At 51.9% G+C, this 15746-nt stretch overlaps 2 protein-coding genes across 4 annotated transcripts in view; both read left to right on the plus strand.

Moving 5' to 3' along the window:
- The window catches only part of PSMD11 (proteasome 26S subunit, non-ATPase 11), a 29797-nt gene extending 21897 nt beyond the window's left edge, over positions 1–7900 (plus strand). For 2 of the 3 annotated variants that reach the window (XM_057714404.1, XM_057714406.1), the window contains 7 exons: positions 539–599; positions 2361–2423; positions 3888–4013; positions 4511–4546; positions 4810–4861; positions 5160–5302; positions 5421–7900. In XM_057714404.1, coding sequence (XP_057570387.1) covers positions 539–599; positions 2361–2423; positions 3888–4013; positions 4511–4546; positions 4810–4861; positions 5160–5302 — 481 coding nt within the window. In that variant the 3' untranslated portion in view covers positions 5421–7900. The remainder of the gene's footprint in view (positions 1–538; positions 600–2360; positions 2424–3887; positions 4014–4510; positions 4547–4809; positions 4862–5159; positions 5303–5420) is intronic. The other variant, XM_057714405.1, reaches the window with a different exon arrangement.
- Positions 7901–11338: 3438 nt separating this feature from the next.
- Positions 11339–12858, plus strand: CDK5R1 (cyclin dependent kinase 5 regulatory subunit 1). Its single transcript, XM_057717204.1, has 2 exons — positions 11339–11453; positions 11749–12858. Exon 2 carries the CDS (start codon positions 11870–11872, stop codon positions 12791–12793), a length of 924 nt encoding a protein of 307 aa, XP_057573187.1. The 5' UTR covers positions 11339–11453; positions 11749–11869; the 3' UTR covers positions 12794–12858.
- The last annotated feature ends 2888 nt before the right edge of the window (positions 12859–15746 follow it).

Below are 15746 nucleotides of genomic sequence, written 5' to 3' on the forward strand. Positions count from 1 at the left end.
GAATTCTACAGAATTTTTCCATGTTCTCTTTTGGGGATAAATGAGACACTGACTGGGATTCTTTTTTGGATCTTGGGATTCAACAGGGCTTATGTTTTTAAAAGATCTGTTGTATTAGGATTTAATTTCTATGTATCATTCATTTTGGCTGTTGGGTCTATTGCTTTTGGTAGGTTCAGCATGGCTTTCTTTTTTTTTCTTTTTCTCTTGGCCATGCTGTAGGCCTTGCGGGATATTAGTTTCCTGATGAGGGATTGAACCTCGGGCCATGGCAGTGAAAGCACCAAGTCCTAACCACTGAACTGCCAGGGAAGTCCCAGCGTGGCTTTCTTTTTAATGTTGAGTTTCTCTGCTTTTCAGCACTGAGCCCAGAGTGGAGAAAGCCTAGCTTCTGTGGTGTGAGGGGCCTATGCCTTTAGGGATGGGGGCTGATTACCTCTGTGGGCAGAATCTTTTCAGAAAAAAAGAAATTTGCTTAAACATATATGTAGAAGCATAGTATCCTGGAGCGATTGACCAAGTATGTCTTTTTTTCTAGCCCAGAAGATGTCCAGGCTTTGGTGAGCGGGAAGCTTGCACTTCGGTATGCGGGGAGGCAGGTAGGGGATGCCGCGACGGCAGTTCTGATCTCTGCTCACTCTGAGGCAGCGTGTTGTCAGACGTGGTGTTCAGTGAGACCATGCTCTTCAGGTCTCCATTCTGCTCATTCTTTTTTTACCCCCTTCTTTTCATTAAGCTCATTCAGTGTATTTCCTGCAGTGCTCATTCTTAGCCTGAAAAGGCAGTGTTTGGTGCTCTTGTGGATATCAGGTGGTTTGAGGGACTTACAGAGCTCAGAATTGAACTGTAGCGTTTACAGTGAGGTGGGTTGCATTTAGCTTTGACCGGAAAGTGTATCTACTATGATCTTGGCTTGAAAATTTAATGTGCAGAATATGAAATTTTGGATCCTCCAAGAGTGTGGAGCCAGGTAAGGTCTGGCGCACATGTGCTTTTGAGAGGTTGGATTGCTTGGTACAGAAACTAGGTTTTGATGACTCATTAGAGTGCTTCTCGTATCAGTACCTTCCCACTCGTGTCCTGAGTTTGGGTGTGGTCAAGAAGAGGCCTTTGATGGCTGGTAGCCCTATTTGTGATGCTTTTTGTGCCCGACTAGGTAGGAGTGTGGCCTCTGTGGAGATGCCGCCTTGTGTGTCCACGCCGTTGGCTCTCTGCACTTTGCCTGATTATCACCAGTGAAGGAAAAGTGATCTTCCCAGGTTTCAATTCAGTTGTTGCTAAACAGCAGACATGTTGGCTCTCTCACTGTATCTTTGGCAGAATGTCCATAATAGATGGTTTCTTCCTTCTATACAAATGGCCCTAATTGGCTTTTCATCAGAAGAAGTTTCAGGTCAGCTCCTAGTTTTGACCAAAAGGATATTAGTTATTACTGTTGCTGTCACATCTAGAATTAGAAAGACTCAGTGTCGTATCTAGAATTAGAGTTGAGAAGATGGGCTAAGAGAGGCCAAGTGTCCAGAACAAGGTCAGGTAACTAGTAATGGTGAAGCCAGACTCGGAACTTGGGTAACCTGCCTGGCTCTCAGTTTCAGGCTCTTCGCATTATGACATTTTTCTGTCTATAGGACAAATGCTGGAGACAAACTTTAAAGTCTGCTGTATAAGACACTACCTTCCTTGTTGAAGTACATAGGTTGGTACAAGAGGAGCTCCTTCTGGTCCTTTGTACCTTGATGATAGCTTTCAAGCAGGAGTTAGGCACTTAGGAAGATGAATGTTGTAGATTTCTTGCTGAGTAGGGACTTAAGAGCTGGTCAGGTACCTTTTATAACCAGGCCTTTGATGTACTTTCATCACTCTAGGGTTTTAACATTTAGTATAATATGTAGAATTTTGATGCCTCAAACCTAATGAAAGTAAACCTTGGTCAGTGCCCTGGACTAAACGCAGCAGAATGAGTTTTGATAAAGCACAAGGTATGATCAAGTCTAAGGGCAGGAAGGCATCTGGGGGTATAGGGCTAGGGAGTCTTGGAGGAGGGGGAAAGAAATCACACTTCTCTGGCCATTTTCCCTTTTAGCTTGTTGTCTTTGGAGAATGCTTTATCAAAGTCTTTTTTTTGGAAAACTTTCTATTTCCTAATATCTCTAAGTCACTTCAGCTTACAAAGGGAAACTGGTTGGCACACAGTGGTGTTTCTCTAGCTTTTCTTCCCAGGCTTCTGAAGAAGAACAGTGGTGGGGCAGGTTCTTCCTTGCAGCCAGAAGTTGAGTGGACATAACATGTTTCTTATGAGACTTGTTGGGATGTGAGTGTGTGGAATAGATCACTTTAACTATTTTTCTCTTTATTCTTAGACAGAAGCATTAAAATGTGTGGCTCAGGCTAGCAAGAACAGATCACTGGCAGATTTTGAAAAGGTAAGTATGGTATTGGGTTGGTAGGGAACTGGTGGAGGGGAGGGGCATTGAAGTACTTAACAGATTTTTTTTTTTATCTTGAAATGATTATAGTTTCACAAGAAGTTGCAAAGATAGTACAGAGTGTTCCTATATACCATTCACCCAGTTTTCCCCAATGGTTACATCTTAACTTTAGTACAGTGTCAAAATCAGGAAGTAGTTAAACACTTCTGTATAATGAAACTTGATGAGTTGTAATACCTCATTTATATACAGTACCTTTCAGTTTCAAAAAAGTTTTGTCACCCTTCTTTCACTTGATTTTTCACAATAAACCTATTACCTGCATGTTATGCTTGGGGAAGCTGGGATTTAAAGAGGAAGCCTGGGCCGCACAGCTAACGTGTGTCAGGGTCTGGTACAGGCAGCATGCGGCAGGGCCTTAGATGTTCCTTCAGCTCCAGAAATGCCATGTCTGCTTCTCTGTGGACAGCAGAGAAGTTTTGATGTGTGCATCTGGGCTGAAAGACACTTCCTTAGGATGAAGTTCTAGGCTGGCTTTGCCTCCTGTGCCTTTCACTCAGTGTTTGTGAAGGTTTGGAAAGGGAGAAAAACTTGTTTAAGCAATGGGGTGAGACTTGTACTTTTCTGAGCCTCTCTGCTCTTAGTCTGAGTATAATGACCAACTTAATAAAAACAAACGTAGATCCAGGAAGGAAAATAGTGTGGACAGAAACTAGACCATATGGCTTTCTGGCTGTCCCCAAGGTTCATCATCTTCCGCGAGGTTTCTGGCCAGTTTCATTTCCTTATTTGGCATGATTTGCTTGCTTCCCTTAACACCTTATAGCACAGCTGGCATGAGGCTGGGATACTGAGAACATTACCAAAGGTAAATAAATCATATACATGAATAAACAGAGTGTAGATCATTTTATCCCCAAATTTGGATGGAACACTTCTAGGTGGGATTAAAAAAAAGGTCTGTAATCAGATATTTGGGAAACACTAGGGCTAAATAAAATTACAAAGGTACTTTGTTTTCTGGTAACTGCAACTATACTGTGCTGCTGTTCCTTTTAAAACCCTAAGAACTAGCTGTGGAATTGAACATTTCCCATTATTTAACCTCAGAATCCCCCCCGCACCCCCATGAAGGCTGTATTTGTTCTGTGGAATACATATTGAGAACTGCTTTTGCAGTGAATTTGGCTTTCAAGCTGAGCTGCTTTTGGGGCTTCCATGGTTTGAGCTGTCAGTGTGAGGCTTTTGGACAGGAAGATGGTGCCTAGGGTTAGTTAGGCTCCATCTTTACTTCTTTTCCTTGTCTTCTGCCTTCAGTCATGGCTGTTCTTTTGTATTCCCAAATCCTGCAGAACTTCAGTCAACCATGTAGTTACAAGGGCCAGCACACTACTTAAGAAACTGCGAGTAGCGTGCCTTTCAGGTCCTTTTCTCTGCCAATCTCGGCTCTTTTGGCAGGCTCTGACAGATTACCGGGCAGAGCTCCGGGATGACCCAATCATCAGCACACACTTGGCCAAGTTGTATGATAACTTACTGGAACAGAATCTGATCCGAGTCATTGAGCCTTTTTCCCGAGTACAGGTAAGAACCCTCCTGGGGACTCTAGCTCTTCTCTGGTGGGAGAGGCTTTCTGGCTAGGCATCTACACTGTAGCCCCCTCTGTTCCCACAACCATCCAAAATAGGAACTCCCTTCCAAGGTGTGCCTGGAGGGCAGGAGACCCCCAAGATCTTGGGATTTTCTTGACAGGAAATGAGAGTTGAGGAGAGGGATGCCATGGGGTAGAGGCTGATGAGGTTGCCTCTGCTTGTTTTCAGTGCAGTCTCCTCCTTGCTTCTGTAGTCACTGGGCATGTGGTAGACACTTTCTGTTCTGGGTGTGTGGGACAGGAGTGTGTTCGTTGTCTGTAGTGATGCAGGGTAGGCGGATGGACCAGCACAAGAGCCCTGAGCATGGCCAGAGAATCTGGCCCTGTAGAGACATTTAGCAGAATTTCAAGATACAGCACCACCCTCATCCCAATATTAGAGGCACAAGTACAACTTTCAGTATTGGTGTCTTTTTACCTTTCCTTTTAGATTGAACACATATCTAGCCTCATCAAACTCTCCAAGGTAAGGAGTCCTGAGCTCGTCTCGAGGGTGGGGATGGGGAAGGGGCATGGGGAGGGGCTGGCATTTACACCCACTGGGCCTTATTGCAGAGCTCCCAGGCTTCTCTGTGGGGACTGGGGACCGTGGGCTCAGAGCTGCAGTTGCATTGTTGCTGCTTTATTTTCAATCCATTTACCCTAAGACCCTTTCGTACAAGGCTTTCATGTCATTGTGATCTCTGGCTAGTGGATGCTGGTCCCTTTAATCATGTGCTTTGATTTTAGGCCGACGTGGAAAGGAAATTATCACAGATGATTCTTGACAAGAAATTTCATGGTGAGTAACAGTCTTCAAGGCAAGGGGGCTGGTGGAGGTGATGAAATGAAGAGGCACCATGCTCTTGTTTATCTTGAAAGAAGATGCTCCATTGTTTCACCTGGTGGTTCCCTGGGCTCCTTGCCCCTCTTTTGCCTGTGATGAGAGTGTATAATAAACGTGCACAAATGGAACAGGAAGATGACTTCTATTTCGCCTCCTTTCTGGAGAAAGTGAGGCAGCTAGGGAGTGGGCTGCTTCTCAAATGCTCGTGTGTCTAATCCTTTCTTCTACCTGGGTTTGCTTTTGTTTTCTGCAGGGATCTTGGACCAGGGGGAGGGTGTCTTGATTATTTTTGATGAACCCCCAGTAGATAAAACTTACGAAGCTGCTCTGGAAACAATTCAGAACATGAGTAAAGTAGTGGATTCCCTCTACAACAAAGCCAAGAAACTGACATAGGTGAGTGCTGGCTCCGGGACCTGGGCCCGGGCAGCGCTGTCTTCTGCCTGTCGAGACTGAAAGCCTCCTGGTGGCCTCGCGGCTTCCCCGATTGACACTGCTCTGTCTTCTCTTGCAGAGTTGGATCTGTAGCGGTCCTTTGGAGAGTGTGTGTGGCGGGAGAGTGAAACCTTTGGGGAAAATGCTAGGAGATTCTTTTTTTCTTTCTGTTCTACTTTTCGCTCGGAAAGTTTTTAAATCCTCATTTGGTGCATCTGTATTCCAGCTGATAGGTGTGCCAGTTTTCATGTAATCTTTACTGGCCCAACTTGGGAGTGGGGAAATTGCTTAAAAAAAAAAGAAAAAGATAAAAAAAAGGTTATTCTAAATAAAAGGAAAAAGGCTTACACTACCTAAAGCTGTGCTCTCTGCCTCCTGGGAGAGGGCCGCCAAGCCAGGCGCTCCACCAGCCACTGGGGCTCCTCACCCACCCGCTGGGTGTCATCTCGCCTCCTCTTCAGAATTGGGTGTTTGCCTGACCATCAAAGCAACGACTTTTTATTCTGTTTGTACTGAACCAAAACAAACAACTGTGTATAGACTGCTATTTTCTTTTTTATTTGAAATGAGGTGTTTGGTGTCCTTTCCCCCGCCATACGGCCCGTTCACCCGCCCTTCCCCCAGCAATGGCTCCAGCAGACTGGCCGAAGGTCCCACCGCCACCACCGCAGCAGCAGCAGCACCTGCACGGCTCCGCTGCAGCCTGGGAAGGAATGGGGACACGGCCAGGAGCTAGTGTCCACCGTGGCCACACGGGGAGCAGTGTGGGCCCTCAGGGGGCCTGCTGTGCATGTGGCTCTTTTTAACACAGGAAACTAGATTAGACATCCGTGTTTTAATTGCCCCCCTCCTCTGCTCTTTTCTCTCTCCCTCTCTTTCCCCTTCTCTCAACCAGGAGACCATCCCATGTCTCTCTTCCTTCTTCCTTCCCCCCTCCAGGGGAGTCAAGCTGTCTGAAATCCTTCAGCTTCTCTCCCAGTCACCCTGCTCCTCTCCTGCTGTCAGATGGATTTACTCCTTTTTTAAACAGTGAACATTGGAAATGAGACTGTGGGGTGTGGATTTTTTTTCTCCCAATTTTCGTTGTTGGGTTTCTGAGCAACCTCATGTCCCCCTCCCAGGGAGCTTCTTTTATTTACCTCTTAGAAACGGAACGGATGGGAGGTAGAGCACTGTACTCCAGCATGCTTTGTTTTATGATGAGATTACACAACAAGGCTTTAATGCCATTTGGGCAGGTAAGCTTCTGCACCTCTGTTGTGCTCACCTATATTTTCTTCTTCCTCTCATTCCTCTCTGTCTTCTCTTTTTTCCTCTCCCCCTCCTCCTGCCTCCTTCCTGCTGGCCTCCTTTTATCTTTCTTTCCCTTTCTCAGATTATCCTGCCAGGTTTTCGTAATAAATTTATATTTTGTAAAAGGATTTTGTTGTACCAGGTTTTGCATCCTCACTGAATCTGACTGGCTTTTATTTTCCTCTCCAAAATCAGGTTTTTGTTCTCAACGTCTTTCCCCATCATGTCCATTCACTGTTTTGGTTTTGGCACCATCAATATCAAATGTACAAACGGTTCTTGCTAACCAACACCAGGTATATCTGATGTTCAGATGAGTTCCAATAAAAACAATTTTTTTTTCAAAAAGTGTCCTTTCTTGAAAGCTGGAGGGCTTCTGATCAAGTCCAGACAGCTCTGTGTAGCCCTCTAGACTGGACAAAGCTCTGCTGTCTCATTTGCTTCATGGGAGACCTTTAGATCTGGGGTCAAGTGGAGAGCTTTGGGTGAGAAGGTTGGTCTGTGAGGTCTGAAATGGGAAATGGGGCTCCGTTATCTTTGTTTTTCCAAGGCATCATGGTCCAGTGAGGACATGGGGTTTGGGTTGTAATATCCTCTCAGCCTGTTTCCTCACTATGTGACAAGGATGCCGCTTCCTTGGCAGGTGATTGTGGTGGGAGGGTTACATGAAGTCATGGAAGTGCAGGTGCCTGGAGAGCCCTGGCATTCAGTTGTGGTTTAGTTTTAGTTTTTTGGAATCTTGTTCAAAAGCTTTGATTTTCATACTACCCCTCAGACCCTGGGAGAGACCTGTCCTGTGGGGCTCTGGGGCCACTGGGAGGGAGAGGTGGGCTCTAGCCACCGGCTCCACTTCAGTCTGAGCCACTCTCTGTTCTCGTTCAATATCGTGTCTTTGTGTATAGTTTTACTTAAGGAAGAGTTGTGCTTCAATAAAGGACTTTAACAATATTCCCAAGGGCTGCAGAGCCAGAGCAGGGGAGGGGAGGGCAGTCCCAGGAGCTCAGTGGGGCAGCAGCCCTCTCCTCTGCTCCCTTGGCAGGTCTGCTGACTTCCTTTAGACCCGTGCTGTCCAGTGTGTGGCCACGAGCCCCATGGGGCTGTTGAGCCCTTGAAATGTGGCTAGTTCAAACTGTGGTGCCCTGCAAATGTAAATAGGCCAGACTTTGAAGAATGTGAAAAAACAATGAAAAATTGCTCAACTTTTTTATATATGTTGAAATATTTTGAGCATTTATTGGGTTAAATAAAATATACTATTAAAATACACCTGTTTCTTTAACTTTTTTTTTAAATAAATTAATTTTATTTATTTATTGGCTGTGTTGGGTCTTCGTTGCTGCACATGGGCTTTCTCTAGTTGCTGCGAGTGGGGGCTACTCTTCATTGTGCGCAGGCTCCTCATTGTAGTGGCTTCTCTTGTTGTGGAGCACAGGCTCTAGGTGCGTGGGCTTCAATAGTTGCAGCACATGGGCTCAACAGTTGTGGCGCACGGGCCTAGTTGCTCCACGGCATGTGGAATCTTCCCAGAGCGAGGCTCGAACCCACGTCCCTTGCATTGGCAGGTGGATTCTTAACCATGGCGCTACCTAGGAAGTCCTCTTTAACTTTTTAAAATATGGTTGCTAGAAAATATTTAGTTATCTATGTGGGTTGCATTTATGGCTCATGGGCTTTTTTTGGACAGCGCTGCTCCAGACCTTGAAGGACGGCCTCCCCTCCCAGGCCTCGATAAGCTGCGTGTAGGTGTCACAGAGAGGGTGTGGTGGCCCATGGGCTAACCTGGGCCTGGCTCCCTCACTTATGGGCCCTTCCAGGTACCAGGCTTCCCGGTGCCAGGGCTTCCTTGTGTGCTAATGAGATACCGATGGCGTTGGGAGCGGCGGCTGAGGCCCTTGGCTCTGGAGCCCTGCTGCATGCTAGAGTTATGTAATCTGTGCTGCCCAGAAGTGCCACTAGATGCTGCTCTGTGATGCCCGAGAGAACAAAGCATGACTTCCTCAGGAGCCAGGGCTCAGCCATGCTTTATTTGGAACCCTTTCTGGGAGCGGGCTGACTGGGGCCTTGACCTCCCCTCCTCGGAGTGGCATGGGAAGGGGGCATGCAGAGGATGGATAGCCCAGCCCAGCAGCGCACGTAACAAGCGGGCTGGCCTTTCCGGCAGCTAGAGATAGACTATAGGATAAAGAGGCTGATTGATGGGGGTGGGATCTGGAGCGCTTCCCTGGTGAAGATTGGGAAGGAAACAGCTGTGCCTCATTCAGCTGGGTCTGCCTCCTGGGTCCTTGATTCTGCCATTTTTGGCACGTTGTTGCTCTTCCTTGCTTCGCTGTTGGAGAAGTGCTGGGAGCTTGAGGGGGGTGGTGTTGGTGGGTTGAGCGGGGAGAGGAGTGGTGTGGTGCCTCGAAACGGGCAGAGCAGGCACGACACGGGTGGACAGGGTTCTAGGGTTCTTCGGTCACAACTGCCAGTGTGCTGGCAGCGCCATCCCATTCATGCTCTGCTGCACACACGACTTCACCTTTGACAAGTGCAAGGAGGTTGGGGTAGTTCTGCCAAGAGTTCTTTTTGAAGGGAATAGGGGAGGGCTGGCTGGACAAAGGCAAGAGAGGACATGAGAGTGCTGGAAAAGGCCCAGGCCAATGCGAGCTTCCATGGTTTGGGAAATGGGGTGGGTGAAGTGGAGCTTGGTACTGCCCACCATGAATTGGAATAGTTAGAGTTGAAATTTGTAGGTACAGGTAAGTACAGGGTGGGTCCAGGTAGTTCTAAGGGGTGGATAACAGGCTTAGAAATCTAAGCATATGTTGGGAAGTGGAAAGAATTTAACCCCTGCTCAACACCAGAATCTGAAGGGAACCATGAGACAGGAAAGCCAATGTGGACATGGGCCAACTCGCGAGCTGGGCCTCACTAAGGGCAGGATGAAAAAAGGCTGAGGGTCAAAACTACCTTAGGAAGAGTCATTGGGCCAGCGGACCTGGAGGAGATTGATTCTTTGAGCTTCTTCCTATAGAGGACAGCTCCATTTGAAGAGCAGGTGGAGGCTGTACGCTGAGGAACTTTGAGAGGGAGGGGCACACCGGGCTAAGGGCCTGCCCTTATCTTCTAAGTTATGATGACGGCTGCTGTGGAGGTTTCTGAAGGACTCTACAAGAAGTAGCCTTCTGGGTACAGAGCAATGCATCTTCCACTCTATGGTTACCAAGGCCCCTAAAGCTTTCAGTTAACCACTATTGACAGAAATCTCTGGGTAGTACTTCAGCAAATTCTAGTGCTTTCTGATGGTAGTAGCAGTGTTTGAACGATAGCAGATTTCTGTACGGCTTAGGGCAGTAGCAGAGCTGGCACGGTTGCGTGCTGCAGTGGCCTGGGAGTCAGGGGATGGGGTATTCTCTGGATTGCCACTGCCTCAGGTCCAGAGGTGGTAATTTGGATTAAGATAGGGTTTTAGTCTCTTGCTTCCTAGGTCTGTGGTCAAATTTGAGTCAATCTCCAGAACCAAACTAAAAGAATAACAAATGAAGGATAGCCTTTTTTTGTGAAGGATCTGGATTCTTGTTCCTTGTGAGAGGAAAAGTTCTTGTTAGAACCAGAATTTTACTCAGAATTTAATAATTTCATGGGCACCGCGTCTTCAAATTATACATGCTTAGCATGAAAAATGTTTAAATCAGCAGATCAGAGGCTGGTTGGAGAAGCAGTTGCTTCAGTTGTACTGTAACATAAGAGGGCCAAGGGAAATACTGAGGTCACATTTGTGATGGGCTCAGTACTGGCCCTTCTCTGGGGCAGCGACCGAGCCAGGAGCTTCAGGGCCCTGTCCCAGGTGTGGTGTGGGAAGGCCAGTCGCTCTGTGGAACGTCCCAGACCTGCCTACGCCTCTGGCTTGCATTTCGGAGGCCGTGGCATTTACCTGGGGTGGGGCAACGGAGGTCCCAGAGGGAAAGGCACTCAAACTGATGGGACAGTCGCCTCGGGATGCGCCGGGCACTCAGGCGGCCTCAGCAAAGGCTCTCCCCACCTTCCTCCTTGAGCTCCCTAGCTTCCTTCCCCGGGGACGAGAACGTTCAACGCAAAGAGGCTGCTCGGGGTACCGGCCTCGGTGGATGGCTTCCCAGGCGGCCAGGGCGGGGACGCGGCCGAGAGCGCCCCCGGGGCCCGCAGCTGCGGGCGCCGCGGCGGGAACAAAGGCAGCACGTGTCTGGGCGGGGCGACGGGCGGGGTCGGTCCTCGGCTCCGCCCCGCCCGGAGCTTCCCCCTCCGCCGCAGCTCTGCTGCGCGGTGCGCCCGCGACTCTCACGCGGCCGCGCTGCTGCTGGCGCGGCGGCGCCGAGCGGGCGGCGAGCAGTGCGGGAGGGGGCGGCCCCGCGAGGCGGGGCGGGGCGGGGCGGGGCGGGGCCGCGAATACCCGCCGCCGGAGTCGGGGTCCTGGATGGGGCGCGGCGAGTAGCGAGGCGCCTGGGGCTCGCGGCCGCGTCGCTGCCCGCACCGCGCGCAGCTCGTGCTGAGCACGGCGGCGGCCCCGGCTCCCGGACCAGACCAGGCCCGGCCGGCGCGCGGGCCGCGCGCGCGCCCGAGAGGGAGGCCGCGGAGGTGCGCGCCGGGGCGGGCGCGGGCGCGGCGGCGGCGAAGGCGGCCGAGCGGGGGGCGGGGCCGCGGCGCCTGCAGAACCTTGGACAGAAGCTCCGGAGCCGCCGCCGCCGCCGCCGCCGAGCGCGAGCCCCGCCGAGCCCCGCCGAGCCCCGCCGAGCGCCGGGGCCGCAGCGCCGAGCCGCGGCGCGCACTGCGGAGGGAGCGGAGCGCCGGGGCCAGCCGCTCGGTGAGCCTGCGCCTCGGGCCGCCCGCCGCCCCCGGGGAGCCGGGCCGGGGTCGCGGCCGCGCGCGGTGTCGAGGCGGAGTCCCCAGCCGCCTCCGCCAGCGCCCGGGCCCGCGCTCTGCCCGGATCCGGGCCGCGGCGGGCGCGGGTGCCGGTGCCGCAGTGGAGCGGCCGGGGTGCGGCGCGGGGCCGCGGGCGGGGCCGTGTCGGCCGGGGAAGGCCCCGGGCGCGGGGCCGGGGCGGAGGAGCGCGGCGCGAGCCCCGCCTGGTGCTGAGAACCATCTTGTTTTCCACACAGATCCGAAGGGGCGGCCCGCGACCCCCGGAGCGCCCCCGCCTGCCCCTGGCCGCCGCGGGCTCGGTGAGCGGCTTCCTCCCTCCGGCCGGCAGGCTGGGCGCGCCCGGCGCGCAGCGGCACCATGGGCACGGTGCTGTCCCTGTCCCCCAGCTACCGGAAGGCCACGCTGTTTGAGGATGGCGCGGCCACGGTGGGCCACTACACGGCCGTGCAGAACAGCAAGAACGCCAAGGACAAGAACCTGAAGCGGCACTCCATCATCTCCGTGCTGCCCTGGAAGAGGATCGTGGCCGTGTCGGCCAAGAAGAAGAACTCCAAGAAGGTGCAGCCCAACAGCAGCTACCAGAACAACATCACGCACCTCAACAATGAGAACCTGAAGAAGTCGCTGTCGTGCGCCAACCTGTCCACGTTCGCCCAGCCCCCACCGACCCAGCCGCCCGCAGCCCCTGCCAGCCAGCTCTCGGGCTCCCAGACCGGGGTCTCCTCCTCCGTCAAGAAGGCCCCGCACCCCGCCGTCCCCTCCGCAGGGACGCCCAAACGGGTCATCGTCCAGGCGTCCACCAGCGAGCTGCTGCGCTGCCTGGGTGAGTTTCTCTGTCGCCGGTGCTACCGCCTGAAGCACCTGTCCCCCACGGACCCTGTGCTCTGGCTGCGGAGCGTGGACCGCTCGCTGCTCCTGCAGGGCTGGCAGGACCAGGGCTTCATCACGCCGGCCAACGTGGTCTTCCTCTACATGCTCTGCCGGGATGTCATCTCCTCCGAGGTGGGCTCCGACCACGAGCTCCAGGCTGTCCTGCTGACCTGCCTGTACCTCTCCTACTCCTACATGGGCAACGAGATCTCCTACCCCCTCAAGCCCTTCCTGGTGGAGAGCTGCAAGGAGGCCTTTTGGGACCGCTGCCTCTCCGTCATCAACCTCATGAGCTCCAAGATGCTGCAGATCAACGCCGACCCCCACTACTTCACACAGGTGTTCTCCGACCTGAAGAACGAGAGTGGCCAGGAGGACAAGAAGCGGCTCCTCCTAGGGCTGGACCGATGAGCCCGCTAGCCTGCATCATGGCTCAAGGATTCAATTCATTTTTAAAAATTTATTATTAAATCAGATTTTGTGTACAGTATGTGTCTAGCAAAGCCACCAAGGGCCTCTCCCTTCCCACCTTCTCTCCTCCGGGTCTTCTTCAGCCCTGCCAAGAACTCTGGGCGCTTCTGAACTCCCGAACCTCGTGCGAAACTCAGAAGATGTATTCAGAGCCACCCTGGCCCCGACCTCTCACTTTGGGGAATTCAAAGGACGGACCTGCCTCTGCCGCCTGGGCTTTTGCTGGACCGAGGCAGGGGAGGCTGTCTGCTGCTCCTTGCAGCCAGGCAGCCCAGGGAGGAGTCGGAGTTTCTGGTTGGAGGCCCCCTTCTGGCTCCCGTTTTGGGTCATCCATTTGCCCAGAGGCTCCCGAAGCCGGCCACCCTGACTGAGCTGCACGTGGGGTTGTGGGGCAAGATGCCCGTGGGCCGGGGACAGCCTCTTCAATCGAGGGGAAGCCGGCCTGGTGCAAACGTTGTGTCCTGTCGTTTGACCGTGCACGACCCTGGTTTGCTCTTTTTTCTTTTTTAGGGAGAAGGGCTTTCCTTTCCTGGAGACGGGGAGCTCTCCCCCTCCCCCCTCGTCCCCTGCTCCCAGCCGTGTTGGTAGTGTTGGTTAACGAGCTGGTTTGACTCATTACCTTCTTTCCTTTCGGGTCCCAGCTCTAAAGGGGTGGGGGGAAGCTGGGGAGAGCTCCTTTTTCTGGGTGAGTTTTTCTTTCGAATCACGCAGCTTAGTCACCCTGTGGCAAAGGCCAGGACAGCGGCAGGTGCCCACTGTCAACAGCCTGCCTTCTGGGCAGGTGGGGTTGCCGTGCCTGGGACTGAGCCGGTGCCCAGCTAAGGGCTAAGGCCTCTTGCTGGTGCACGTGACACGCGTCCTGCAGAGCTGCAGGGGGCTGGGAGGGGGGTGATGTGGTAATGATGGACCCCGCCCCCACCCCTGTTGATTTCAAGCTGTTCCCAAACAGTTCAGTTTCTTCTGAAGACGAAGCCTTGTCCCGAAAGGCCCATTGAGACAGCTGGATCTTGGAGACAATTATGAGCCGGGAGCAGAGCTCCTGACCGCCTGCTGATTCTACACCTGATCATTTGCAGCTGCTGGTTTTGGTGTCCACCTTCCCCTGGTTGATGGCTGTAAAAACACACGATGTGTACTTAATCAATTTTCTTTCTAATTCTCCCAGATCGGTGGCTTGGGGCTTGGGAGAGGACCAAGAGAAGGGAGCAAGTCTTCCTCTATCCCTCCGGCTTTGGGGAACAAAGACTGATGTGAAGACGCTACAGAGAATTCTCTCTTCCAGCCCCAATCCCCCAGGGGGTGCTGGAAGGGGAGGCTGGGGGTGGGGAGGCAGGGGGCTGTTTTACATAGGATTAGCTTCCAGGTGGCTGCCGATTTCAGCACGAGCACTACTGAAATTCACATAAGAAAGAGAAAGCTGTGAAATTGAGGTCCCGATTTAATAGGCCCGGAGCCCAGCCTGTGGGCCTGTGGTGCTCCCGGGGAGGAGAGCCTGCCCGAGCGGGAGCGCATTGGCCGCAGCTGCGCCCCGAGGCCCACGCTGAGCCGGCCCCGGCGCCGCCAGCCGGATAACCTGCCGCGGGGCTGGAAGGAACCCGCGGCCGCTGGCACGGACCTCGCCGCAGCGCCTCTTCTCCGCTGGAGCTGTCGCCCAGCCTGTCTGTGCAGATCCTGCTGCCATGTGTGAGCTGAGGTAGGAGGCCCGTGGGGGCAGCGGGCCCTGGCGGCACGCGAGAGGGGGGTCCGGGTGCCGAGTCTCAAGAGCAGGGGCGCGGGTCTGTAGTCGCCCCTTCTCGGGCTGCGCTGGGCCTGGAACTGCGGGAAGGCGCAGCCGCGCGGGATTCCAGTTTTGTGTGTTTCCTTCTCTCTCCCCATATTTATTTTTTTAATTTTTGGAGGCGGTGCAAGTTTCAGGAGCGGTTGGGGACTAAGGAAAGAACTCTCTAGTTCCAGCAATGTGAAGCCCTGGCAGGGTCTCCTCCCTCCCTTGCACTGGTCATCAGTATTGTGAAAAGGAACTGATATACTTGAGTGTGCAAGCAATGAACCCATTTGACATGCTGCTATGAAGACTACTTTTAGAACAATTAAAAAAAAAAAAAACTAACCTACAAAAAAAAATCCCTTTATTCTTTAATTGTTGCTTTTACAGTGATATTGTGCATGCAAACCAGGAGCATTTTGTGTCTTAAGAAAAATAATCTTAGAACAGATGGCTGTGAAAATTACACCGTGCACAGAACAAGTCACAGGAATAATAGTTCAGGATTTGGTTTTGCTCTTTTTCTTGTAAACCTGAGGGGGTGATGTATTCTTTCCACGCAGTTACTAGAACTTAGTTTTGTTCCAGCAGTTGTTAAACTTGCAGTGAAAAGCAAACATGCCATTTTTTTTCACTTGGAATTATTCATGGCTGTATATTTGAAACTGCTAATTACATATGTGTGATGTATGTTGGTTTTTTAGTGCAATTTCTTCTGTAGCTATCCTTTGACCAAACTGTGGGTATTGTTAATATTAATTTATATTTGTCTCATTTTGTACGTATGCGTAGCGTGTTTGTAAGTATGTGTGGTTTATAATCTGACAAGGTCATGAAGCTCAGTTTGGCTGTAATTTAATTCCCTTCCCCTTATTTTTATTTATTTTTGTACTGTGCTGATTAAATAAAACGCACTGACCATCCATGACATAGACCTTTTTTGTGGGCACATCCTTCACAAGCAGGCTGGGGGTCCCTTTTATAAATGATGCCTGTGCGCAGAACGTAATTGGATTGCGGTGTGGGGGAGGGGAGTGTGGGAGGAGGGAGGAGGGCAGGGATAGGGGAGCGGGCTTAACAAGCGTGTCCACGTTAAGGTGATTAAGAAAGAAGCACAGGTTAAGTCAACTC

The sequence above is a fragment of the Hippopotamus amphibius genome, chromosome 17 (assembly GCF_030028045.1).
Source record: "Hippopotamus amphibius kiboko isolate mHipAmp2 chromosome 17, mHipAmp2.hap2, whole genome shotgun sequence".
In the NCBI taxonomy this organism is placed as follows: domain Eukaryota; kingdom Metazoa; phylum Chordata; class Mammalia; order Artiodactyla; family Hippopotamidae; genus Hippopotamus; species Hippopotamus amphibius.